Source organism: Neospora caninum, chromosome IX (genome assembly GCF_000208865.1).
Source record: "Neospora caninum Liverpool complete genome, chromosome IX".
NCBI classification, from domain to species: Eukaryota; Apicomplexa; class Conoidasida; order Eucoccidiorida; family Sarcocystidae; genus Neospora; species Neospora caninum.
In genome coordinates, this window is record NC_018390.1 from 2,038,973 (window position 1) to 2,065,311 (window position 26,339).

At 54.9% G+C, this 26,339-nt stretch overlaps 2 protein-coding genes across 2 annotated transcripts; one reads left to right on the forward strand and one right to left on the reverse strand.

The window, feature by feature from the left end:
* Positions 1-1,309: 1,309 nt before the first annotated feature.
* On the reverse strand, positions 1,310-15,819 carry NCLIV_040930 (putative NEK kinase; the record flags this gene model as incomplete). The annotated part of the gene is made up of 10 exons (XM_003881002.1): positions 1,310-1,724; positions 3,018-6,494; positions 7,018-7,556; positions 7,897-8,018; positions 8,812-8,886; positions 9,471-9,482; positions 9,597-9,719; positions 10,073-10,232; positions 10,650-13,397; positions 14,413-15,819. The coding sequence occupies 10 exons, from the start codon at positions 15,817-15,819 to the stop codon at positions 1,310-1,312; spliced, it is 9,078 nt and encodes a 3,025-aa protein (XP_003881051.1).
* Positions 15,820-18,552: 2,733 nt separating this feature from the next.
* NCLIV_040940 (putative aldehyde dehydrogenase) lies at positions 18,553-23,995 on the forward strand (the record flags this gene model as incomplete). The annotated part of the gene is made up of 9 exons (XM_003881003.1): positions 18,553-18,771; positions 19,171-19,368; positions 19,877-20,001; positions 20,411-20,560; positions 20,885-21,264; positions 21,806-21,969; positions 22,390-22,578; positions 22,975-23,243; positions 23,935-23,995. The coding sequence occupies 9 exons, from the start codon at positions 18,553-18,555 to the stop codon at positions 23,993-23,995; spliced, it is 1,755 nt and encodes a 584-aa protein (XP_003881052.1).
* Between the last annotated feature and the right edge of the window lie 2,344 nt (positions 23,996-26,339).

Below are 26,339 nucleotides of genomic sequence, written 5' to 3' on the forward strand. Positions count from 1 at the left end.
TCGCCGTTGGCATGTTTCGACGTAGTGCTTGCCTTCACTTCGTTCCCTCCCGTCGCGTGAGAGAGGTCCGCCGCAGGATCAGGAGTCGAGAGAGAGAGAAAAGAGAAAAGCAGCCTTTTTTCTTCCTGCTGGCGGAGGGCGTAGCCGCTGCAGAGACGCGACAGTAACGAACGGCGGAGGTTCAGCGGAACTGCGGACGCTGCCCATGGAAAGCAAATGAAAGTTCGGTAACTGTCCAGATGGAGAGGCGGAAGCGAGCCTGACGGGGAGGAGTCGCCACAGGAGGAGATCGACGATGCGCAGGGTGAGGCTGAAGGATCTTGCAGGGCCGATAAAGATGATTTGTCCACAGAAGCGGCGAGACGACGGTTCGGAGACGAAGAGAAGAAGGAAGATGGGAGAGGATGTGAGAGAAAGGAAAGGTCAGAAAACAAGTGAGAACACAACGCGGCGGGCATGCATTCGGGACAGCACGGAGCCGGTCCAACGTCGGCACGCGATGCCGCGCATATTTTGGACTCCAACAAACCTGAAAACTCAGACAAGCAAACAAAGAAAACGTCTCGGCGCCTGGAGCGGATTCGTTCTGCCGGACTTCCAACGGCTGCGTACATACAGATAGAAGGGCAGATGAACCTACAAAGCCGTTGACGCGCTCCGAACATATATATATATATATATATATATATATATGTATATGTATGTATTCAGGCATATACACTCAGGTGGACACGTTCAGAAAGGAAAGCAACCAAATATATGCACGCATATGTTTATATCTGTATACACACCTTTAGTTCTACACTTGAAGAAGAGATTGGCTACGCGGGTTCCGACGCATTTATCAATGAAGCAGTTTAAATGCCACAACATCGCCGAGACTCCCGAAACGTATCTATTCCTACCGATGAGAACATCTATCGCTGCTGGCCGACTAATGTCGAGCGTCGCTTGAAGGAGGTCGAGGACAACCGGCGCTTCCATGCCACATAGCTGCAAGGCATCGTGGCCACAACAAAATGGTAGATAGTATGCAATGAAATGGAAAGTATCCACGCTGGCAAGCACACTCACCGATACATCGCACACCGATTGTTGAGCACTCCATCGGCATTCCTTCATTCCTTCGCTGATAGAACATAAAAAAGTGTGTGAGCCCTTCTGACCAAAGCTATCCACAACTACACAGATTCACGCATGTGTCGGAATAGAGGGATTCACGAACATTCAGTGATCGGCTCACAGGTTTGTGTCCACATGCGGCGTTTTTCGCCACCTCAGCCACACACAGACACACACACAGGCATATCTATATCCATTGTTGGCGTCGGAAAAATCGGATCCTTACGTTCGCCTCGACCTGGCGACCTGCCGCCCGGCTGCCTCTGTCGTCTGGATCCTTCTCCGCCTCCGCGTCACCCCAGTCACCCGTGAGATGTTTTCGTTTCTCTCCACATCCTCCGTCGCTGCCGGTGAGCCATGCGCGGGCGCACCACAGAAACAGAAGAAACGTGCAAAACCACTCGAAGCGAAAGGAGCTTCCCTCTTCTACAGATGTGTCTTCTCCGTCACTGTCTCCATTCTGCTCGCGTCCCTCGCCACGCATCGTGTCGAGTTTCGCGTGCGCGCCGTCGCCGCTTGCGTCTCCAATCCCTCGATGGTTTGCGACCGGAAGAGAGACAAGTCGAGATTCGCCTCTCGCCTCTCGGTCCCCCGTCGCTCCGCTGCGAGACCAGTAACCCGGAGATGCAGACGCGGAGAAGAAGCGCGACAAAGTAGACAGAAACAGACAGAGGCTATTTGGGGCCTCCCCGCCGTGCGTTGAGTAGCTCCTAGTCGGCGTGCGTCGCCTGTGCCTGGCAGCCACTCGCCGGAGGGGCGGAGCAAGGCGCAAAGTGTGCAGGAAAGGCGAGAAAGAGTCACACGGTGGAGGCGAGGTATGAGACGAACTGGAGAGCGGCGGAAGAGATGATGGGGAAGGAGTGCGCGAAGAGGCATCCCAGGAGGACCACTGAAACGAGCACGCGTTCGACACATCGTCTGAACCACAGGGAAACTGGGGCGGGCTGGGGAGTGATGACAGGAGCGAAGCGAGGAGAAAGACAAGCACGCAACACGTGAACATTGTCGGCAGGCAGTGCCAGCTTCGATGCATTTCGCACGTCCGGCTTCCCCATCGGTGCAGCGTCCACCGGAAATAATTCGAGATCCGCGCGACGCGAGTCGGTTTATCGTTCCAGAATCCTCGCGTCAACGGAGAGCGAACAGATGGAGACAGCAGAGTTGGCCGTGGAGAGCTGCGATGCAGTTGAAAACAGGGAGTCTTTCTACCTTCCTCTCGTTCACGTTTTAAGGCCTCGTGAGACCCGCGCAGAGCTGGCAAAGGTACTGGGATCAAGGACGGGAACGGTCCCGCGGACGAGGGAAGAAACACAGGATTCTCAGGGAAGACACTGCGGATACAGATGGCGGCGCGTTCCAGTGTCTGTGCACTTCGAAGCGTGTCATGGCACACTCCGTTTGCTTGCACGAACACTGGACTTTCTGAACCCCATACCACGCCACCGCCCAGTGTCTCCTGGCCTCTGGAGGTTTCCAGTGGTTCCCCATCTCTGGAGCGGCGTCTGCAGTCTTTGCTGAGCGCGCCTCGAAGCCGCCCCGACCCCGGCAGCAGCGACCGTTTTGCCGCGTTTCCTCCACTGTCGTTTCCTTCCTCTCGTCGTCCTTCTCCATCGTTTCCCCTTTGCTCAGAGGCCCAGGCCTCCCGGTCTCTCTGACTGTTGTTTCGCCCAGGGGACATGGAAGCCGGAGACGAGAGAGAAAACACGCGTCGCTGGGAAACCGAGCCACAAAAAACAAGACTTGATTGTGGGACCAGATCTGCTTTGCTTGTCTCAGTCGACCCCTTGCTGATGTCGCGACTGCCACCGTCGCCACCGTCTTCCGCAGTTGTCCTATCCTCTCGGCCAGCGACCTCGTCACGCCAGTTCACTATTCTCGTTTGTGGAACGACCCACTTCGCGTTCGACCCTTCCACCGCTTCTGCGTCGGCGCGCCCGCTTCGTCGATCCTTCCAGTTTTCGCGTTTCAAGTCGGGGAGCGTCTCAGCTCGCTCTGTCGCTTCGGAGGGTCTGCCGGGGAAGGCCGACGCGAGGAGGCGCGGCCGCGCGAGAGCCGACGAGGAAGCCGAGAAGGCGGCAGAAGAGGCAAACCTCGCGAGGAGACAGAGAGCCGAAGAAGCGCGAGGCGGAACCGAGAAAGAATCACGCGCGAATGGACGAGCAGTAGCACGCCCGGGCGACGCAAATGAAGAGCATGATGCAGACAAACTGTGGAAACATCCCGCTGGGCCTTTGTTCCCAGGCGCGAGAGCCATTCCGCCTGTAGGGCGACGATCCGCGCATTTGCGCATCCAACACAATGACGCCCGCGCAGCTTTTTCCCTCACGCCTGAACGGCAATCGCCCTCCGGATCGCTTCCCGCACCGCGCCACCGTTGCTCCGCGCCTTGCCTGTCTAGTTGGTCCAGTCTTTCCTCTTCTTGCCGCCGCACCACGGCTTCCTCAGGATCCCCTGGATCCCTCTCGCCACTGCTGCACTTGCCCGTTCGCCGCCGGCAGTCCAGCCCTTTGTCTCGGCGCCGCTCGCTCCCGTTCGCCTTTTGGGGCCCGCCCTCGGGGTGGCTTTCTCCGCCGCGTTCCGCCTCTAGGCGCTCCAGTGTCTCCTTCCGCTGGCGGCGGCTGGGCCGCCGGAGCCGCGTAATGCGTCGGATGGCGTGGGCGATTGCTGCGCGCGATGTCGAGCTCTTCACGCAGCAAAGCCGAGTCTCGCGCCGTGGTTTGCGGGCTACCCAGGATGCGCCGCTGCTTCGGCGCTGGGAAGGCGAAGGTGGACTTCCGGCAAGATGAGGCTGGCCTCGAGCCCTCAGGAGGGAGCCCGCGGTCTCTGCCTTCAGCCGCCCTTCGCCAAATCCGCGAAGAGGAGCTGGAAAGCCTCCGGCACTTCGCGTGAGTCCTAGGCTCGGAACGAGCTTCTTGAGAGGCAGCCCAGGAGACGACTGCGTGCTGAGCGAGGCAACGGGGGAAGCAGGGGACGTCAGACACGGATCTGGCGTCGAGCCCTGCGAGAAATGCACGGGAGAGGAAAGGGAGGAAACGGCAGCCGCAGGCGACAAGCACGCGGCAGACGAAACGGACGCAGGCGACGCAGGACACAAGGAAGAAGGAACCAGAGGAGGCTCGGGCGACTCGATGTAGTTGGACAAGGTGTGTGCAGCTGAAGCACGACCAGGGAGGATGGACGAGCCCGACGAAGCGTGAGAGAGGCGAGGAGCATCGTTGCAAGAGGATGAACCTGGGGGCGATGCAAGGGCTGTGAGACGAAGACGAGAACACGACCGATGAGAACAGAGAGGGACCATCCAGCGTGAGGAAGGCGACGGACCCACGGGTGGGGAAAGAAGCAGATCCCGACTATCCGTCTTCGGAGTCGGCTTGTCGTCGCTTGGAAAATTTGTTACGTTTGAGCGTGTGCCGTTTCCCGGTGCCGCTGATGGTTCGTTCTCCCGTTCCGAGCGTCGCTCAAGCACGTCCGGGACTCGGCCGCCTCTTTCAGTGTTTTCAGCGCTGTCACCACCAACCAGCTCTTCCGCTGCGTTTGGCTTCCTCCCCACTTCCAGTTCCCTCTTTTCGGAGTCATTGATGCCTGCAGAAAACGATCGGTGTTCTCTCGCTACCGCCTCTCCCCTGTCGTTTCCTCGTCTGTCGCTGCGGTCTTCTTTGCGTCTTCGCCTGCTGTCAACATCTTGCCCCTCCCCGGCTGGAGCGAGGTCTGACGAGCAAGTGCGTCCCACAGGTAAATAAGCAAGAGCAGTCACAGAAGGCCCCTGCAGGCACACAGATCCCGCTGGACCTTCTCCAGGCTCTCGCGTCCCTTCACCGCCTCCCCGTAGTTCCGCAAATCGCCCCTCTTCCTGTTTCGCGTTATCGCGGGAAGGCACCCAATCGGTCCCAGGGTCCAGCGGGAGTTCCTCCCCTGTTTGCATGTCCGTCCTGCCGGGTTGACTACGCGCGCAACGGATGCCTCGGCGAAGGGGACAAGGCTTCGATGCATGTGAAAAACATGCATGCATCGAACGCGAAGGTGACCGCGGTGAGGAATCCAGAGTAGAGGAAAGCGCTGACGAGGGCGAGGGGCCGCCAGCTCGGTGCGCTCCGGGGGCGGCGCGCTGATGAAAAAGCAGGCTGGCCCCCTCGAGAGACGAAGAAGACAAAGACGCAGAGGAAGAAGACAAAGAGGAAGATGAGGACAATAAACATGGGGAAGAGGAAGCAAATGGCAGCAGGGGCCGAGACGAAGTACCGTGCTGAATCTCGACGCCAGCGTCACGTTCCCCATAGTCTCTCAGGGGCTCCTGCTTGGCGTCGGAAAACTTAGGATGGACACACACGGCTGCATCGTCCTCGCGCCCTGTGTCGCCGTCCTTCGCCGCCAAAGGTAGGCAAGGCAACAATGCCAGAGACGACGAAAGACCGCCTGCAATCGCTCCTGAATGGCGACTTGGATCCAGTCCTGCAGGTTGTGCATACACCCGCTCGAGGGTCCCTGTGTGTCCCTCACACAAAGTGTCACCAGAAGATTCCTTCCGTCCTTCTTCACTCAACACTGGCGGCGGATTCTTGCCAGCTTCCGCTTCTCCCACGGCCGCCCCTCTCAGCCGTTCCCTATCTCGTTGGCCCGTTTCGCTTCCCTCTTCTTCTTCCTCAATGCCGACTTCCCTTCTCACCGTCCTCGCACGCGTTTCGTCGCCCGCCTCTTCCACGTTCTCTTCGTGCTCGTCGCCTTTGTCCTCTTCATCTTCTTCCTCTTCTCCCTCGTCCACTACATACAGCTCTCCAGGCCCCCGACGCGTGTTGACGGTATTGCCTCCCGCAAAGTATTTCGGGCGTTTTGCGGAAGGCGTCAAATGAGGATAGAATTCCATGACGGACGTGGAAGCGTTGCCTCTTTTCCCATCGCCCCCCTTTACTCTGCTGTGTTCGACCTGCCGTCCCTCTCTCTCGCAATGTGCGCATTCGCCTCCTGTCTCCTCGTCGCTTCTTGCGCCACCGCCACTCATCCCTCGACCTGCCATCTGAAGGCTTTCTTCTCTCGCTTTCTGCGCGCCGCCGCTCGCAGAAGCCACCATCCTGCTTTCATCTTTTTCGACGCGTCTTTCCGCGCTTGCCGGTGACACCGTGTCAGTCAGAGGTCTCGCCGGCGACGCCCGGTGAGGCAGCGCCCGTAACCGGCCCCCTGTGCTCGCTGGTGAAACTTCGGAAAACGCGAGAGAGCAAGGACGGGACGCGTCGGAACGAAGAGGGCTTGGAGACGCCGTGCTTCGCTCGCGTGCACGGTGAGCCTCCAGGAGGCGCAGAAAGTGGCCCGCGTCGCTCCGGCGGTGGTTACGAAGAAACGCGCACACGTCCGCATACAGGACTGAGCTGGTGCACATGCTGAAGACAGACACACCAGGAAAGAGACCCGATGGCGACACGCGAGGAGACAGGAACGGCGTCCGCACACAGAACGAGGGACGACCGTTGCGAGACCACAGAGAAGCCAAAGGCGACACAGAAGGCGTGATGGATGCAGCGCCCACGGGGGCAGAAGAAACTACGACGAACGTGACAGCACGCCAGGTACCCGACAAGCCGACACAACGTCCCTACGCGGCACAAACAGTTTCGAAGAGCGATATACAACCCCTTTTCGCTGTTATCTCGCCGCTAGTGCAACTTCTGGACTGCCACATACGACGACTGAGAGAGCGATGGGAGCATCTTCAAAAGGGAAGTTTTTAACGTGGACCACTAGAGAGAACGTCGGACGATCCTCGTAAACGGAGGCGTATCGGCGGCTGCCTGTGTTTCTAGTTGGAACTGTCGAAGGCCACCTCGTGTGCACAGGTCACTTGGCACTGAGACTCAGCCTTGTGTTTCTATCAAGCGCCTAGGAAAAAGAGTTTGGCTTTCGTACTCGAGTGCAGAAGGGCGTTCGGCTGGGTCCTTCTTTAGGAGCCTCCGGCAGAGTTTCTTCAATGCTTCTCGATCATCCAATGGTTCTTCCTCGTTCGTGCCTCCGCGCCCTGCATCTGTCTCAGTCTTCCTTCGTCCATCTCTCGCGTTCACGTTCACCGCCCTTGTAACTTGCTCCTGTTGCCACGCCTCGTCCATCAGCTGCCCGTCCCACCCCCGTTTCCGTCCCTCTCTTCCTGGCTCTGTTCTGCATTCGTCCTCTCGTTTCGCGCCTTCATCTTCTCTCTCTCTCTTCCTTTCGCTCTCCACCTCTGGATCCAGTACGGGGACTGGGCGGACCGGCCGGCGCGCCAAGAGACCGCCGCGAGCCTGCTCGGTGACGCCCGTCGGTAGCGGATGCGCTTCGCGACCCTTCAGAGTCTCGCACGCTGCCCCAAGACACTTTGCAAGCTCTCCGCCCTCAGAAGGCCACCTCTGTGCGGAATTGTCCTCGTGCTCCTCGAAGGAAGAACGGAAGCTGAGCCCTTCCGTCTGAATCGCCTGAGATTCCGGGAGCGAACAGGCGAGCAACGAAACCACGAGGTGAATCCCAGCGAGGAGGCCCATACAGAGGGACGTGCGCGCATACAGGTCGAATACCATTTTTCGTTGTCCTGCTGGACATTCCGCATGTATTCGTGTCAGCCATGTTCACGCATGCCGCTCTGCGTTGTTGCTCTCTTTCCGCGACACGGTCATCGCCTTCTGTGGTTCCATTTTAACTATGAGAGGTTGTCCACAGGATGGACAAGTGCTGGCTGTGTGCATGTCTGCGACCGGTGTTCGTGTCGCGCATGCACAGCAGCCTTCGTGCTCGTGTCAGGCTCCTGCCTGGCCTTACCCAGAATAAAGAGTGAAGGGAATCGCCGCCAAATGGCCGCCGCAACTCAAGCATCTCGAACAGGATTACTCCCAGCGCCCAGGCGTCACTCGACGCGTTGTAGGGCTTGCCCTGACAGAGCTCTGCGACGAAAAACGTAGGAAATGTGGTTGACTCTATTGGCAGTCACATGCGCCCTTGTAAGCGGTTCGACATCATGGACTGCAACATTAAACTACAGAAAAAAGGGGCCTGGATCTCGGGGAATCTGCCCGCATAAGCGAAGTCACACATCCCACAAACACGCCGTCGCTTTCGCCCAGCACTTTGAGCGATGCCGGGCCCAGCCGAGATAGCTATGGTTCACTTTGTGCCCACCTTCCTATCAATGTACACGCACCGACCAGCCAAAGTACAAATAAATATAAATAAATATATAAATATATATATATATATATATGTATGCATGAATATGTACATGCATGTGCACTCTCCCGTCAACCTGTGCATGTTCACATATCGCCACCGGCATCGATCCTTTCACACGGTTTTCTTTCCCGATCTCATTTGGGCACGTTCGAAGTTCCACCTGTCATATTGTTGGTGATACGTATCTTGCGACGGTGTTTCATGCAAATTCAAGCGCACGAGTATTTGTGAGGAGGCCGCGCTGCACGCCCCTGTGGGCAGCTCACCACTCGCGTAGGTCAATGCATGACGACGTGAATCTTCTCTTATTCAACGATACGCATGTTCCTCTATTCACGTCCACGTTCCAGAGGTCCCATGCTCGACATGCGAAGCAAGAGTCACAGGCGGGAAGAGACCAAGAAACACACCTAGGGAAAGACAGGTGTTTTCACCGTTTCGCCGCTACCTCATGCCGTTCACCTCCGCAGACACGTGCAGGCTGATGTGGGCGTTCGGGCAACCTACCAGGGCTCATGATGAACGGCGTGCCAACGGCTGTCTCAGCCATCTCTTCAGCGGACGTCAAACTCCGGCTGATTCCTGCACGCCGACAGGGAGACGGACGCGAACGCGAGAGGCCACAAACGGCAGTTGTGACGACATGCCTGGGCGCGAGTGCCTTCCTCCGTAATCCTCAGACGCGCGCCAGAAGTTGCGCTTTTCCCCCTACTGTTTCCTCACGTCTCAGCCAGCATCCCCGCGGAGCAACACAGGTTTAGTCTTGAGATGTCTAAAGAGGTCGAGCCCTCCCGACGGCGAACGCCCCTCATGGGGAGACGTGACACATTGCCACAACCGTACAGCCGCAAATATCCACGTCGAACGAGAAACGGAAGCACAACGACGTGCGTGTAATGTGGTAATTGATTTTCCCTTTTCGGAAGGGGAAAACGCTCACGCCGCTTCACGGCACGATTCGTCTCAAGCTACTCGCGCTCTGAGCATGCAGCAGACACAGCGAAGCAGACGTATCAAGAGGCAGGAGAACACACCGGATGCACGCCTAAAAACGTCAGTCGGTCCTGGAGGTCAGATGCACCCGAGTGCAAAGCAGATCGAGAGGGAGAGAGACGAGAATGAGGAAGCAAATTGTTGGCCGAGACGAGAAGGCCAAGGAAACTCACCAGAGAATCGGACTGATGAAATCACCAGAGCAACGAGACACACAAAGAAAGCAGACGACGAACAGGAACAGGTGAAGGCAAACACAGTCACACTCCTCAAACGGGAACACACTCGCCTCGCCGTACCGAAATCGCAGAGCCGGACGTCGAGGTCTTCTGTGAGCATGATGTTGCTCGGCTTCAAATCCCGATGAAGAATACGGAGATCGTGGAGAACCAAAAGCCCGACAGAAATCTGAGCTGTCCACTCTACAGAGGTGCATGGATACACGCAAAGCGAAACAACAAAAGTGGCCTGGCGGTCCCTCGCCTACGATGATATCCCCAAGTGTCTCCTAGCGTTGAATCCATGTACGTACATACAGGGCTCATCTGAAGATGCAGATACCTGTACTCCGTCATTTCGATGTATCATTGTATCGATACGGTTAGAAGGCTATGTATATTGGTACCTATACGCTTGTATGTCACAGGTGATATTTGATGCGCTTTTCGAATTGGCATGGATTTCCCTCCCCTGACGCTGTTCCCTCCCGATGTTTCGGCGACTTTCTCTTCGCCGCTTCTTCCCCACGAGTCGCATGTCCGTCCACAATCCTTACTTCGGACCAGCGGAGTGGGCACAGGGGTGCCGCCGAGTTTTGCTCTCTCGAGGTACGTCTGCAGGCTGCCGCCTGGCGCATATTCAATGATTATATTCAGCGTATGCCCGGGTTCGATCCAGCTGTCCACATAGGCAATCATTGGCGGATCTTTGACAGCCTGCAGTCCACAGCCGCCGAACAAACAAAAATGAAGTAACGCGGAAACTAGGCAATCAATCTCTACCTAGCACGGGGCAACACCGTCGCAGCTGTTACCAGGATTCAAGGGCCCGCCTTTACCCCGCGCGCACGGTTCCGCAAGTGGACTCGCGTTCTAGGTCGGTGCCTGTCTGCATTCGACTCGTCACGCTCGTGAATGTATCACCTTGCTGGAGTATGAAGTTCCATCCTTCAGCCCCGCCAGCCGCTTTGAGGCGTCAGAGATCCCGCGCCCATCTTGACGGAATGCCAACGAAGCAACGCACCCGAGACAACACTTGGCACGAATGAAAAGCTTCCCTAACCTCTCTCCTCGTGTACGTCGAATTTCGTGTCTTTGCCTTCGTTGGTTCCCCACAAGTAACAGTGGACCTACCTTGAGGACCCGAACCTCATTCTTGGCGAGGTCCTGTTCTGCTGGGGTCATGCATTCGAGAAGGATTTCCTTGTGAGCAAAGGCCTTCATATCCGGGAGGCGCTTCACGAGGTGCACGTTGCTTGTTGCACCCCTGTCAATCATCGACACTCTCTCGTACACGCAGAATCCCTTTCCCTCTTCTTCAGACAGTGACGCGTCTTCCCCGTCCGACTCATCATCGCTTTCTTCCTCGCTGTCGAGGCTTCTCCTCGTCCTCTCGTCTGTGTCGGTCCCCACGCGATGCTCCCCAAGCTCTCGGCCAGTGTGAAGTCCGTCCTCGTCTGTTGTCGGTCCCCTTGGTTGCACGCGTTGTCTCTCATCTCTGCTTTCCCCGTCGCTTCCGCTCTCCTCCGCATGCTGTTCCGGGGTCCTCGAACTCGGCCCCATCGCCTCCAGTGGCTTCCGTGCCTCTCCTTGTAAATGGACTGACTGAGGTAACACAGGCGACGGGGACGCAACGGCCCCAGCCGCACGGACCACTTCAAGCTCTCTTTGCCTCGAGACATTGGCGGTGTCCGTGCGACTTCTCACGGGCTGTGGCAACAAAGCTTGCTTTGCAAGAAGTGCTGCTGATACGACTCTTCGGGCTGTTTTTTCATCTTCGCGAGGCTCCCAGGAAGGCGCCTCCCTGACACTGTCAGTCACAGAGTTGTCACTGCGGCCGAACGAACTCTCGCCACCCGACAGCCTGTGTTGAGATAAAATGCGGACGCGTGGCGTGCGATCCATACCATGGAGTAGCGACGAAATGGAGGAATGCCATGTCTCCTCAACTCGCTTTTGTCGAGTGTAGAGGAGGGAAATGCGAGACGCCGGAGTCTCACTTTCAGCATGGGGTGCTCCTGCAGCTGACGGCAGGAGGCGGGCTCGAGGAGAACGGAGGCGAGGCGCGAGAGACGCGTCCAGAATCCGTTCACGCTCTCGTCGCGGTTCGAGCTCCTGGAACAATGCTGCACAGAATCCGTTCTTGATTTCGAACGACGAGCTGACCGACGGCTGGTGTGTACGCACTCCGCAGGAGGAGGGTGACGTGGCCGACGATTGACTCCGAAAATCCTTGACGTTCGCCTCGCGGCCTGCAATTGTATCGCAGTATAGGTTTAGTATTCTGTCAGGGATGGAGCACGGGAGCACCTGTCGGCATGCCATTCCTTCACGCAGATTCACACTTGGTTTTTCCGCTGCCACGGACTCTCTGTCGTGCCATTCGCCACTGTATCTTCCGTCACCCCCGTGTTTCTTCGCTCCGCCTTCCGCTCTCTTCCAGCGAACCAAGGGCCCCTTTGGACCTCTCTCTGCGGTGTCCCGGTCCATGCACGGTGCGCCCATCTGATGTCTTTGCCTCTCGCCCTCCCCTCGTTCCCCTCCGAAGCCAAGCGGAGGCGCACAACGGAGATCGAGGGAGCGGAGCAGGTGGGCGGGAGGAAGCACGCGCCGATCGCAACGAGACGCATAGCTCTCGGATAGTGACGATATGTCCTGTGGGGAGCTGCCTTCGTATTCAAAATTGCTCTCACTGTCGTCTTCTTCATGTCTGGGGTAGACGAACTGGAGAGAACGTGCGGACAAGCGGAGAGCGGACAGCGATATGACAACACTTGGAGATTTCTCTGGCTCACAACATCCTGCTTGCCTCCCCGAGGAAGCCAGTGGCTCCTCGCGATACTGAGCGTCCTCGGGTCTGGATGACAACCCTTCCTCTATCCTCGGGATGGTCTTTCGCCTTGCATTCTGCTCATATCCAGGAGCGGATGACGCATAGCATCCGTGTAACCACTTTGGATGCTCCTTTTCCCCACGGCAACAAACAGATTCGCCTGCATCCCGTTCTATAGGGTGGTGTTCGTTGCGCCTACGCGCGTCTTCGGCCTCATGCTTCTCACGCCCTCTCTTCGCGACACAGAGGCCACCCGCGTCAGTTAAAAGGCACGCCCTGTGTTTGTGGGTGGAGATACACACAGAGGGAGGAAGCGACGACGAGGACGAGGAGGACGAGGAAAGGCGACCCGCCGTCCAGAGAAAAGCGGACTGGTCAGAATGAGGCAACGAACCCTCACGACAATCTCGGCGCTTCCAATCAGGCTCACGGACCCCAAGGTTCCTCGGTGGGGGCGAATAAGGAGAGGAAGCTGACGTGGACAGTGGACTTGATGCAGCTGTGTCGGAAGTTGTGAGAGACACTGGATCTAGACAGGCTCCCCGGAGCCTTGATGAGCAGACGACGTCCCGTCGTCGATGTCTTGAGTCGCTCACTCTTTCGTGAGATGCACAGTCCCATTGTTCTTTCTCTTCGCGTTCTTGTTCCACAGGCTTCGTCTCCCAGTAGCCATCATTCCCCTCTTCCTCACTGTGCACGTCTCGCTCAATTTCTCCCCTGTAGGCGGCGTCGTCGTCATCATCTCCTGGCTTTCGCTGGGCTGTTGCCTCCGAGCAGCTGCAGCGGGCAGATGAAAGACGCCCGTTCTCGTGACTATATGATATGACCGTATGGGACGCCGGTGAAGACTGGTTGCTCTGGAAGGAGTTTTCGTTGCAGCCTCGGATGTCCACATCACCGCTGAAATCCGCTCGGCTTGTGGACGGCAACCCGGACAGCGTGGGCGTGCGTCCAACATCCGAGGAAGACTTCTTCTTACTTTTCCGCGAACTACGCTTCGAGACGTTGAAGAACGTAAACAAGGTCTTGATCACAGGAAGTGTCAAGGGCTTTTGAAGACAGGCGCGAGCTCCCAAAGACATACACCTGGAAAACGTGGAGACAAAAGAAGTCGTTTACACAAGCCTCGCTAGACAGGCATCGACTGCCCAGGAAGGCAGACAACCGTGTACATGCGATAGGCATTGTATTGTGCAATCCACTATGTGCAACGTGAACACGAACAAACGTTTTCTCAGGAGTCCCACACAGTTCGTGAAACGCATGTAGATTTGCATGTCTGGATGTAGGCAAATAAGTTTATATGTTTGAGGTATGAATCAAAGCCATGCTATATTTGTTCACATACACGCATCTGCTCGGAAGTATAAAGTCACTGCATAGATAATGGAGACCACTTGCGACCAACCTTGCAGTAACGAGTGTTAAGACGGACCGGAGTGCGTTCAGTGGTACGCTGCGAAGATCTGATACAAAACCCGATCTACCGCGCCGCAGCTACACGGTTCCAGAGGTGAAGGAATCTCGACATGTGTACCAGAGAGATGACCCGAAAAGGGCAAAGGGGCAACATTCGCATACGCGACCGGAATACACAAACGTCAGATGATGGGATAAGCTGCAGCGGCCAGTACCACTTACATGGCGCGTGTTGCCTCATCAAGCGATGCTCCAATGACGACCACCGGAAGAGATGCCAGCCACGGATCTTTGTTGCCGCAAATGAAACGAAGAAATCCGAAGTCCTCCTGAACCATACACACGTCACGTTTAGTTCCATGATCTGGTATATGCAGGAACCTGTGTGCTGCATACGGCATTCTGGCAACCAACGGGGGTTGTTGGGGAGACGTTTGCCGGTGGAACAAGTAGCGAACCTCCCATAGTAGTGGAGTAGGATCCAACGCCGGCGTCAACATTATGTTCAAAGCGCACTCTTACGCTCCTGCGACACTAGAGCGTTGAAGCATGCACAGAAAAACGTCCGCACACGCAAGTACTCTGCGGTTTCACGACTAGAATGCGTGGCTCATAAAGCGTCGACTTCTATATCTCGCCCCCTACCATTCCAGGCGCATTTCGGTCGCACAGCAGGAGCTCGACAGTTTCCTCGGATCTTATTTTTAGCCCGTCTTCTTGCTCAGCTTCCTCCCGTTTTTCTCCCGGTAATGCGAGGTCGGAGTCGTTTTCTCCTGTGCGACTCGTGTCTCGATTGGAAATGCCCTCTACCTGTGGGGCTGTCTCTTGACCCTTCCGGTTCTGTTTCGTCACCTCCCCAGCGCGTCTGCCTTCTGCGCTTGCCGGCTCCCTGCAGGTACATGCATTTTCCTTGCTGCGTCCCATAATGCTGTCCAGACACAGAACCTGACAACCCAGTCTGCTGCGCCGACGATGACCTGCATCCATGCACAGGCCTTCATTTGGTGGCTCTGAAGTGGTATCCTGCAGCATTGCCTTGGCTTTCCACCCACGAAGCCCGGCCGTTGCTTGCTGCATACCGAAATCGTGAGCGGACAAATTCATCATCGAGTCCTGAAGACCGTCCATGTGGTTCGCTGTTTGTGCGTTAGCAGAAAAAGGTGAAAATGGCGACACAGAACTGTTCTTAGCGTAGTCGGGGCAACGGCTGACATCATAGGCTGACGAAGCGTCCACTGTCTGCGCGCCCTCTCTGCGGGGTTCCCCATGTCTCCCGTCATCACTCGACCTGTGACAGTTGTTTTCTGCCACAGCAAAGGATGTGGCAACAGGAGAGAGCAGATCTCGCTTCACGCTTGCTTGGGGAGGGCCGAAATACTCTCGCGGATGTGCACCGCGAGGCGCGAGAGAGAGGCGGTGAACGCCGGACGGGTCACCCTCCTGTGTGAGAATCGAAACACCGCTCTCTGGGTTGAATGCAGTCGAACCGGTGACAAACGGATTCCCCTGGTCAGCAGTGTGGACGGTGCCTCCTGCGTCACCAGGCATAGAACGGTGGATTGGACAAGAGGAAAGAGGCAGCAATCCCGTATGGGTCCTCGCTTCCCCAGATGGTCGCGCATGACCATCGTTATCTGTCGAGAGACTCTCCAAAAGGCCAGCGGTTTCGTCTCGACTGTTGCTCGGCGGATTAAGCGATCCCGTCTCTCTGTGTTCACTTCGAACCGAGAGCGGTGAAGCATCACAGTGAGATGTGTGGGGTGGCTCTGGAGTGCCGTACTGAGACGGGGGCTTTGACGTCCCGGTAGAAGCAGCGGAAGGGTTGTCCAATGGAAAATGCTGGGAATGTTTTTGCAGTCTTCGGCGAGAGTTGGAAGGCGGCAGAGATGCGGAGACGCTGATGAGATACGCCTCCGCTTTCTGTGTTGTTTCAAAGGCTACACAATTATATTGGCAAAGAGTCAAAATGTCAACTAGCGCGAGACGCTGAAACATGTTGCCTTCAATGAGGACAACTTTGGACCTCGTTGCTCCAGGGAAGATCAGCGGCATTTTGATCAGTGACGTGGCATCAAGTGTACGCTCTCAAACACGCGATGAAAAAAAGAAATTGACCGATGACGAGGTCAACGGATATTCACAGAAGATGACACATCGAACTCGTTGTCGCCAGTCTCTCACTGCCCATTGATCACCCTATATAATCTCCGAAGCACGTGGCTTCCGGAGGCGCTTTTCCCCAGCGTGGTACTCGGACGCAAACGCACTGTGGTTTCCGAATAATAAAAGCATATGCACATGTAAACATGCACACACGGGTAACGTTTTGACCTTACAGCGTTACGCGTTGGGCAAGACTAAAAAGTGTACCGCAAGTCCACATGAGAGATGACGGTCATGACAATGAACAAATTCCGAGAAGAGATTCTCTCATCTATAGGCGAGCGGAAGGCGCAACTACCGGTTCACGCCCCCATCCAGAATGTGTACCCCTCGAGACACAAAAAGCACGACAGTTGGACGCAACGCCGTTGACAACACGGTGACTCGACATAAATGGCCTCACTTACTGACGCGGTGAAAGGATACCACGGTGCGAAAACTAATTTTTTTCCTTGTGTGAATGGGAGCCGTCTGTGGGTACAGGGTCTTAGCTGTTTTTGCGCATAAATGTTTATAGAGAGAAAATAGGTCCCATGCGTATTTACGCATATTCGGAAGGCAGCACGTGGTACGCGATCGGCAGCATACGGATCCTAAAAGCGTAGCTGACGGGGCAGCCATCCGAAGATGAGGACAACTAACGCAGTAGAAGCCGGCACACCGACGGCGAGCAGTGAGCGTCAGGGCTTCAAGAAATGTCCATTCCAGCAGGCGGATGTACCTGAGGCTCTCTGCAGGCCAACGGGTTCTCTACCTGTTTTACCAATTCTCGCAGACGGGTATAGCGATGCGCGAGACATATTGCAGCCAGCGGTCGGAAAGTGTATCGAGGCAAATTAGTTCGCAGAAATCAACTAACCCCCGTGACACAGAACTCTAGGCGACCTCCGATAAAATGAAAAACGGAGGAAATATTGGCACTCAAATGGCGTAACGCAGAGGGGGGAGAAAACAGATATTCATGTCTCTCCCAGACACCGACACTCTCAATGGTGCCAACCGGCCACAGATATGCGAAAGCGTGCAGATAGCCCGAAGATTTACTTCCGATAGGGGAGCCTTTGTGCAGGCTCACGCCCATCCACTCACAAGGAGGTGACAGACACAAGGCTTAATATACATGAGAAATACGGCAAAGAATGTTGGGGATCGGGCGTTCCCAATGAGTTTGGAGAACCCCGGTTGATGGGGTCTTGGGAGAATGGAGTAGCGGCCGACTACCTGTTCATTTCTTACTTTACAGAGCACAGCCATGACGAAATCCCATGCGAAAGACACCACACGGAAAAGCCGTCTCCCGTTCCCTACACTAGGTCGCCGCGAAGTGAAAAAACTGTGAAGGGTTAGCAGAAATCATCATGTCCACAGAAAGGAGAGGGACGCTAGTCTCTCGCCCGGTGGTGAGTTATCTAGACAGACCGGTGGTCTCCACTCACGGCCGGCCTTTGCTCGTGTTTTTGCTCAGCCGCAGGTCCCCACGCGAATCAGACTCATTCTACTAGTCAGGTATTAAATCCCACTAAACCGAAGAGCGGCCAGTTGCACGTGTCTTTGCATGAGCTTTCGCGTTCTTGAAACGTGACCCCAATTACCAACTAGGCCGCACGGCCTTATACGCAGACCTCACCGAAGGCTTCTACCCGTGACCAGCGAGCACCCGGGTGGCACTCTTTCGACTCAACAACGGCGGAAGTACGAGTGGCTCAAGCACCGGCATCTGATCCTCTACCGGGCAGGCAAGACACAGAATACTCTTGCACGAGAGAGGGAGGCGTTACTTAGCGGAACAACGTTCCGCACAGAACAAAGGGTTCTTTGATGCACTTCAGCTTTCTGTCGCATCCGCGCGGAAAAACAGCCGCGACTCACTCCCTCTGAGCCTGGCCCAAGAGGCCTACTCTTGGCAACCGTCTCCTTTCCGCCTGACGCGATCAAGGTCACTTGCGCGTGCGACGTTGATTTTTCGTCGCGCAACAACGCTGCGTGCCCCAGGCTTATCATCCCCAGCTACCACCAGCTAGCGACATGTGCACATTGAGAGAGATTCGCTGCCGTATTGCACGTGCTGCTGGTGTTTTGTGTGTCATGTGTTCCTGTTGTTTTTAATTTCTCCCGACTCTAAAGGGATGTCTAGAATCGTGGCATGCGTCAATCATCTGCCGGGACGCGATCTTAGCGCGCGATTGAGGTGGACGGTGTGCTGTCAATAGAGAGTCCCGTTCACGTGCAGTTGCCACCAGTTTTTTTCTGTCACACGCGTGTCGAAATTCTCCTACCACGTCTGATCTGGATCCTCATTTTCCCGTCTCTCGAGGATATTTCGCCTCCTTCCTTGTCCGCCCCTGCTGCACGGTCAAGATGACGAGGAATTTTTGTTCAGCTGTCTCGGCGGTGGCGATCCGGCTAACTGGACTTCACCGGACACTCCGTCTCAGTTGTGGTTCGCCACAACGAAGCAAAATCTCTGCGGACGAAGACGTATTCCGTTGTTCACGCTCCATTTGTCACCTGGTTTCCTCTGCCATCCCTTTTCGATGCGATAATGGCGTGCAATCTGTCCCATGGTTGTCGTTGGGTTCCTCTCCGCACCATATCGGGTCTCCGTCCAGCGCGTGTGCGCCGATGTTTTGGACGGGCGTGAGAGGGGGCGGGCGAGCATTGAGCTCTAGTTCCTCGAGTGTCGTCAGAGCGTTTGCAAACGTGGACACGGAGAAGCTGAGCGGAGCTTCGCCCCACACTGTCCGCAATCTCGTAAACGGCAAATGGTCGGGGACCCGTGAGACCTACGACGTGGTCGATCCGTTGAACGGTGAAGTCTTCATCAAAAGCCCATGTACGAAAGTAAGGAAGCCCCACACCTTGTTGCTGGGCAGAAAACGGAGTGGAGAAACCTGCGACAGAAGTACATAGTTCATGTCCTAAAAATGCAGCGTGGTGGCCTCGGGGATAGAAGGCTCATGACGTCGGAAAGGCCTACAGGGGTGCATCGCGCCTCTTGGGTAATTTCATATTGCAGTCAGCGTCCGAGGCATCACAGCGGGGATGCTGGGAAGGCTACTTACATAACTTCAGCAGAGGCAGTGAAGAACAGGAAAGGGGGTCCCGAGTGGTTGTCCCCAACGCACGACATAAGAGACTCCGAATTCGTTCCCAGCCCCTGACTGACAAGCCTAAGAGCGCCAATCGCGACGCACAGCCTTCTGTCGCTTACGGGCCGTACCGATCTCTTTGTTGTCGCAGGGCGATGAGCTCGAGCCGTTCATTGCGTCACTGAAAGCGGTGCCGAAAAGCGGTCTGCATAACCCACTGAAGAATCCGGAGCGCTACGTCCTCTATGGCCAGGTCCTTCAGAAGACTGCCGCCATGTTGCACGACGAGAGAGTCTTTGACTTCTTTACGAGATGTATTATGCGCACCTTTCCCAAGAGCTACGCACAGGTACGGCAAAGAAGCAAGGGAGTCGGTAGGAAAACAGGACCAAAGGGTTCCGCTCATTGATGATCGTCTCCAAGGCGATACGTGTACGAGGTTTGGACACTGATACACGAAGACGTCTGGAAAGTAATGTTTCCACCTATGCCGCCCTCCTGTTGCCCGAGAGAACGGAGAGATGGGGAAGATGGCACACATCGATCGACATATCCGGATCTGCATGTCGTGCATCTGTAATCAGTGCGGATATCGCGTGAATGCGTATAAATGTACGGTTGTGTTTGCTCACACGGGTATTCCACGATACGCATACTGAGCGTGTAGAATAGAATGAACCTTGAATCACTGCACGTCCAACCGCATGCGTCCCCTGTAGCCTGGGCCCATGCCCACGTCGAGGAGAGACTCTTCTGAGTTGCCCCCGTGCTTCGGCATTTCGCTCACAGACCCCTAATCCCTTGCAGCGAAGGGCGCCTTTACAATGTTGGTTTTTTTTTGTAGGTTTCCTTTTCAGGCTGCCGGTGAAGTGCGTGTTGTGCGGGCCTTCTGCGAGAATTTTTCCGGCGACGGGATCCGATTCGTCGCTAGGGGGTTCAGTGTGCCTGGCGACCATCACGGCCAGATATCAAACGGCTTTAGGTGCGTCTTGGCACTTCTTGTCCGCAGAAAGAGTCGGGCAACTGGCGATGCAGATCCAGCACACGCACGTACGAATAGTAATTCCTGGTTCTGCCTTGGCAGGCATACTGTTCTCTCCATCTGTTGGTGGGTCCACATCCGTGTGTCTACATGTATGGAAACATATAGAGCATATTCACATGTTGTGTATTTGAAATCGTCTTTGGGTTTCTTGTCCGGGGCACCCACGGACTGCGGTTCTCCCTGGCCTCGCTGTGCTCAGGTGCGAAATTCGCGCCGCCGCTGTGTTCGGTTCGTTCTCTCATCTCTTCACGCGAACCCACTGGAGAACGCAGCAGGCAAGAGCCAAACCGAGCACCTTCAGATAACGGATGCGATTTATCACACACTTGCGTTCATTTCCTCGTAGGTGGCCATTCGGTCCGGTTGCCGTGGTCAGCCCGTTCAACTTCCCTCTGGAGATTCCGGTGATGCAGTTCCTCGCTGCTGTCATGATGGGAAATAAACCTTTTGTGAAGACAGAGGCTACTCAAGCGCTTCCTGTAGAACAACTCCTCAGGTGTGTCCCCTGTGGCTGGCGCCTTAAACTCCTCGCCCTGCTCCTTTCCTCACTCCCTGGTGACGGATCCGGGAGCACGGAGGATCGCTGCGTTCTTTTGGCTGCTGCTGTTCCCACTTGCTGTTGCCCACTGTCGCGTCTACGTATCTCTTCTTTTGCCTGCAGTTTCACTCTTTATCTCTACCGTTTCTGCCTCTCTCTCTGTTTTCCTCTTCTGGCTATCCCTGCGCCGCTTCTGCCTTCTGTCCCTTGCCTCCTTCTGGTCCGTATTTGGATGCGAATCTGAATGAAGGCGCGAGGGTTCGAATTTGGTACTTTTTTCAGACTCCTGCATTACTGCGGGATGCCAATGCAAGATGTCGACTTCCTAAACACGCGCGGGCCTATTGTCTCCGAGCTGCTCACCAAGGCGCCAGTCCGTCTGCTTCAGTTCACGGGTAGAGTGGCGAGCAAACGTGATGCCGGGTTTGCGGCTGCTGAAACAAAGGCTGGCAAGAAACATGAGAGTATGAGGTCTCTGCCTGGTGAATGCGGTTTTTTCACAGGAGGATCGGCGACAGCGGAGCACCTCATTCGCCTCATGAAAGGCCGCGTTAAAGTCGAAGACGCAGGCTTCGACTGGAAGATCCTCGGACCAGATGCGAAGCCTCAAGATCTCGACTACGTCGCTTGGCAATGCGACCAGGATGCCTACGCGCTGTCAGGTACGACCTCAGTTTTGCATGCGAAACGAAACTCGCTGCCACCCAGTGGCCTTTCACCCTGTTCGCTGCAACTGCAGGGAACATGTTTGGTGTCACGTTGTTTTTCATAAAGCTTATTCACCACCTGGTGACGGGGAAGGCGGTGCAAAGAACACGCTTCTTCCTGTGCGTCCCCGCAGGTGGAAAATGGGCTTGCAAATGCTCCGATTCTTCGGATCGCCCCTACCCCCTGCCTATCGCCAGAATGTCATTTATGTGCGTCTAGGTCACCGTATCCCTCCAGCACCGCATCTTTGTCGCCCCGTCTCTATATATTCAACACACTGGGTTCGCGCTCACACATACTAGTGGATCTACGCATATATGTATGTGTGTGTTTCAGTATCTATATTTGTGGACACGTATAGGGATGTGTTTGTATATTTGTCACGGTGTATGCCAGCGCGTTGGCGTCGCCCCGTGAATTTTTGAAGGGAAGACCAGTCTACGACGTCAAGAGGACGCAGGAAAAAATTTGTCTATTGTAACCGCTCCTGCGCAGGGCAGAAGTGTTCGGCGCAATCTCTGCTAGCTGTCCATACGTCCTGGAAGGAGCTCGGTTTGCTGGAAAAGCTCAGGAGCCTGGCAAGCAGACGGAGCTACGAGGATCTCACTCTAAGCCCCGTTATGTCGCATTCCAATGAAGGAATCCAGAAACATGTGGATGTACGTATGCCAAAGGCCTGTCCGGTGGAGTTGCTGTTCCAGTTAATGCGCCAGAAATGTCTGAAAGAACGGATTTTGTGCTGGGCGGAGGTTGCTCTTCACCTTAGATTTCGTTTGTCATGACCTCGCTTGTTGCGCGTTGCATGACGGCAGTCTTGGTCTGCGGTTTCTGTCTTCTTTTTGCACAACCTGTAGACCCAGCCGGTCTGTTCGGGACATTCGCTGAACGACCAACACACTCAAACCGGGACAGGGTTTTGCCTTCTTACCCTGCTTCGTTTCCGTAGTGCTTTCCTCGCCTTTTTTGGTGCCCCTATCGAAGTTGTGGAGGCCTTTCACCCTCTCAGCGTTGTTGGTTCGTCTCTTTCCTATATTTGGCTATCCGCGCTTCTCCCCTCCACCCTTTGGCGCGTTTGTCAGGCCCTTCTGAAGCTGCCAAACGCCTCACTTCTGTTTGGAGGAAAAGCCGTAAAGACAGCTCAGACTTCCTCCATTCCGTGCAAGTATGGGGCGTACGAACCGACTGCGGTGTTTGTTCCTCTTACGTCGATGCTGCTGAGCCAAGAAAACTTGGACCTGGCGACAACAGAGCTCTTCGGACCTGTGCAAGTGAGTGCTTGAAGGATGGATATGCGCGTGTCTGTGTTTACCTTCAACTCCACCATCCACAGGCAGCAGTGCGCATCTACAGAAACTCACGGCCACATGGATTTCTGAACCGGCAAACTCGACACAGAGTAGTGGCTAGTCCAGGCGCACCATGGTGATTCGCGCGTCCTCTTCCAAACGCGATTCATCGCATAGCGTCACCTCCCTCTCCCTCTCACTCTCTCAGACCCTCTCTGCTGTCTGTGTTTCTCCTCTGTCGTCCGTACCCTCTCTGGCACTCAGTCGCATTCTCATCTGCCTTTCCGCTTCCTCTCCTTCCCCCCCTTTGGCCGTCCCTAACTTTTGTTCGGCCTTTCGCCTCTGGTGTCTGCGCCGTATGCGCTGTGGGCCTTTTAGGTCGTGACGGAGTGGCGAACGGGAGACGAAAAGGATCTGCTCCGTCTGATGGAAGGCATGAAGCTCCACCTGACAGCTGCTGTCGTCGCGAGAGACGTCGAGTTCCAGAACCGAATCCTCGCCAACACCGTCAACGGCACCACCTACGCAGGCATCCGCGCGCGTACCACGGGCGCACCGCAGAATCACTGGTTCGGACCGGCAGGCGATCCTCTCGCTGCCGGAATCGGAAGCCCTGAAGCTGTTCTTTGCACGTGGACATGTCATCGGTAGGCCACGCTTCCTCATGGAAATGCGTGTCTCCGGAGCAGAGAAAACGACTCATTTCGCCACCACACACCACACGCGTCTCGCTCTAGTCTCGCTAGGTGTATCGGGCGTGTCGTGTTTGTTTAAGAGTGTAAAAACACTTGGAGACAAACGTATGGCTCTGCATGCAAGCTGACGATACTCTCCGGTTGCGGCCACTGTCCGGCGGTTGGAGAAGGGTCTGGCTACTACTTGGTTGGCTTGAGTGTATTGCGGTGGTCCCACATATTTGTATGCAGCCACACCTCGACGATGGGATATACCTACACGTATCCTGTTACAGAAGTCGACACGCACCTTCCCGCAGGCACATAATCCCTTGTTCATTATTCTTTATTCCGTGCGCCGATCGCTGGAAGCCTAAAATGGACGATCCCTCAAGATATAGACACGTATGTGGGCATCTTTTTTACGTAATTATGTGTACAGGCGTATCCGCGTGTGGATGAATATATTTATATATGAATATAATAATATGTATATACGAATATCTGTGCGGATGTGTAAGCATATGTGTTATATATATATATATATGGATGTAGACCCCAGGCGTATTTTTTTCTGCAGTTGTAAGGGGCTTGCGCGAGCCTGGATAACGGCGAGAGGGGCTTTCCTCATTTCGTGCTCACTCTGGCTTTGCTCATTACGCAGGGAAATTGTTTTCGATCACGGGCAGATCCCGGAGTTTTGGACAACTCCGCCACCATCCTAACTGCGCAAAATTGAATCATTTGTGACCGAGGAAGGAGGCAACCTTTCCAGTCACCTCTCCTTTCGGCGAAGGCCACATCTCGGCAGCCAAAGCATAGAATACAGTGACACGAAACGAATGGGAAAAGTAACTCTATTCTGGGGATCCGTTTGGCATCTGGTGTGACGTTACACGTCGCATTTAGAGAGCTTTCGTTAACTCGAAAACCGTCACATCTCAGAAGGGTGCGAACAAAGGTAACGGAAACGGACTTTTCTACCGTGGTGCGTTCCCGCGCCCGGGCAAATATTTTAAACTGACAAACCTGGCCTCAGATGAACAGAGCGAGAGACACTTTCCGAAAAGCAGACTCAGCTTGACCTCTCGTCGTGTTCTTTCTCTCGCATCTTTGAGGTACCGACTGGCAGCATCTACCCTTTGAGAGAGGAGAGAGAACGGAACTGATTCTTCGGCGTTCCGTTTGTCCCCGCTGCCTCTAAGCAAGCGCTGAAACAGTCGATAATATAGAATGCTCCCCACCGTATATCGCTGCCCACCAGGAGACGCCACAGCTCAAGGTTGAGAGTGCCGATTTTGCTACGTTTGCTGTAGAAGCCTTTGGCACTTCATGTAAGATGCACCACGCCTCAACCACGAAGCCACGTTGTTCTGCCGAGCAGCAGCTTTGCCTACGACCATTTGTCTCCCTCTCTTGTTTTCGGGTTCTACGGTGGAAGCGCAGTCCGCTTTATCTGCGGTGTTGTCAACACCGGGAGGTTTACCTGTCAATAATGCGCTACATATCGCTCCAATGCAGGAAAGTATGGCAAAACGGTGTCATGTCAAAAGCTGGATGCCGTCTCACTGCCCTCTTGTCGCTTGAGCTTCTCTTTCTCCAAGCCTACTAGTTCCGGTAGCAGGCGGAAAACTTTCATGCTTTTCCTTGACCCTAGCCACAGCTCTCTTCCCTCTCTTCTCGTGAAGGGCGTTCGATTCTAGGAAGCTAGAGGGGGGTTTGCGTCTGTGTCGAGTGTCTAAACGGAGCGATTCGGAGAGAGGAAGAGACAGAACATCTGAGGACGGTGAATTGTTTCGGGCAGCAGACGGCTGACGGTAAGTAGTTTCAATATTTTCACGTGAGTACACGAAGAGAACAAATAAAGCGAGGAAGCCCCTTCGTGCCTACCAAACCAAACGAATCGCTCTCGAAAGAGAGACGTTTAGGCGGTTGATTCGAGTAATACGGGAGTGTGGAGCATATGGACTCTTAAAGGACTCTTTCCACCTGCAACCCTACCTCACACGGTTATCTTCTTCAAGCAGCGTGAAGGTCGATACGGATAGGAGCCAGACCACTGATACTTGTCGGCGGCTGCACATTTACATAATGCACGCACATACAGGATGATACGTATGGAGAGCATGTGCATGTAAATACAAAAGGCCAGTGAGTGCGTGTTGGTTGTGATCTTCGTGTTCTGTGGATTTTATCTTGTGGAAATCGCAGGCCAAGCTGGCAGCTCATGATGTCGGCAAGAGGCACGAAAGGCGAAGCACACCGACATACATTAACACACGACACCAATGATAAACGGTACACACACAAACACACACTGTTTATATATATATATATATATATATATATACAGATATGTATATATGCATGAATGGGTTATTATACATTCATAAATCGAAATATTTGAAAGAGTTTATATTCATACATGCACACACACAGAACGACACGATCTGCTGCAGCATGTATATATACCAAGTCAGTAGCTCCCGTCATTCCCCGCGTTGACCTTCGGAGAGAAAATGTTGGGCAGAGCGATCGAAGCCCCGCTGTCCGCGCGATTTTCCGTACTCGACTGTTTCGGACGAGCTGGAAAAGCTCCCTCACACCCTAAACGCATCCTAGGATTCGCGCCAGAAAATTGCCGCCATACAACAGGTCACCTTCCCGTGCTGGGCTTTCCCCTCCTCTTCCCCTTTCCCATTTCTTTTTCTGGCCGACATCTTTGAACTGACGAACCGAAAAGGGTAAAGGAAGGAGGTGTCGACACACCGTGTCACCGCGCCTTCTGCATGCAGTCGCGGAGAGCGCTCGGACAAGCAGACACGCTTTTCCCTCCCTCTGAGTCTACAGTTTGATACGCTGCGCAGCGACACGGTCTTTTCGACTGCCGAATCCACTTTTTTTCCCGAAGAAAGCGGAGGGAGAGCTGCGTTCTGTACTTGGTTGCTGGTTTCCACCCTCAGAGCTGGTTCGTTCTCGTCTGTCATCGTGGGTAGCATGCTCTTCATGGGGCAAAAAGGCGGTCCGAGAAGAACGCGCAAAAAAAGAGCAGAAGGAAGACAATTCGCG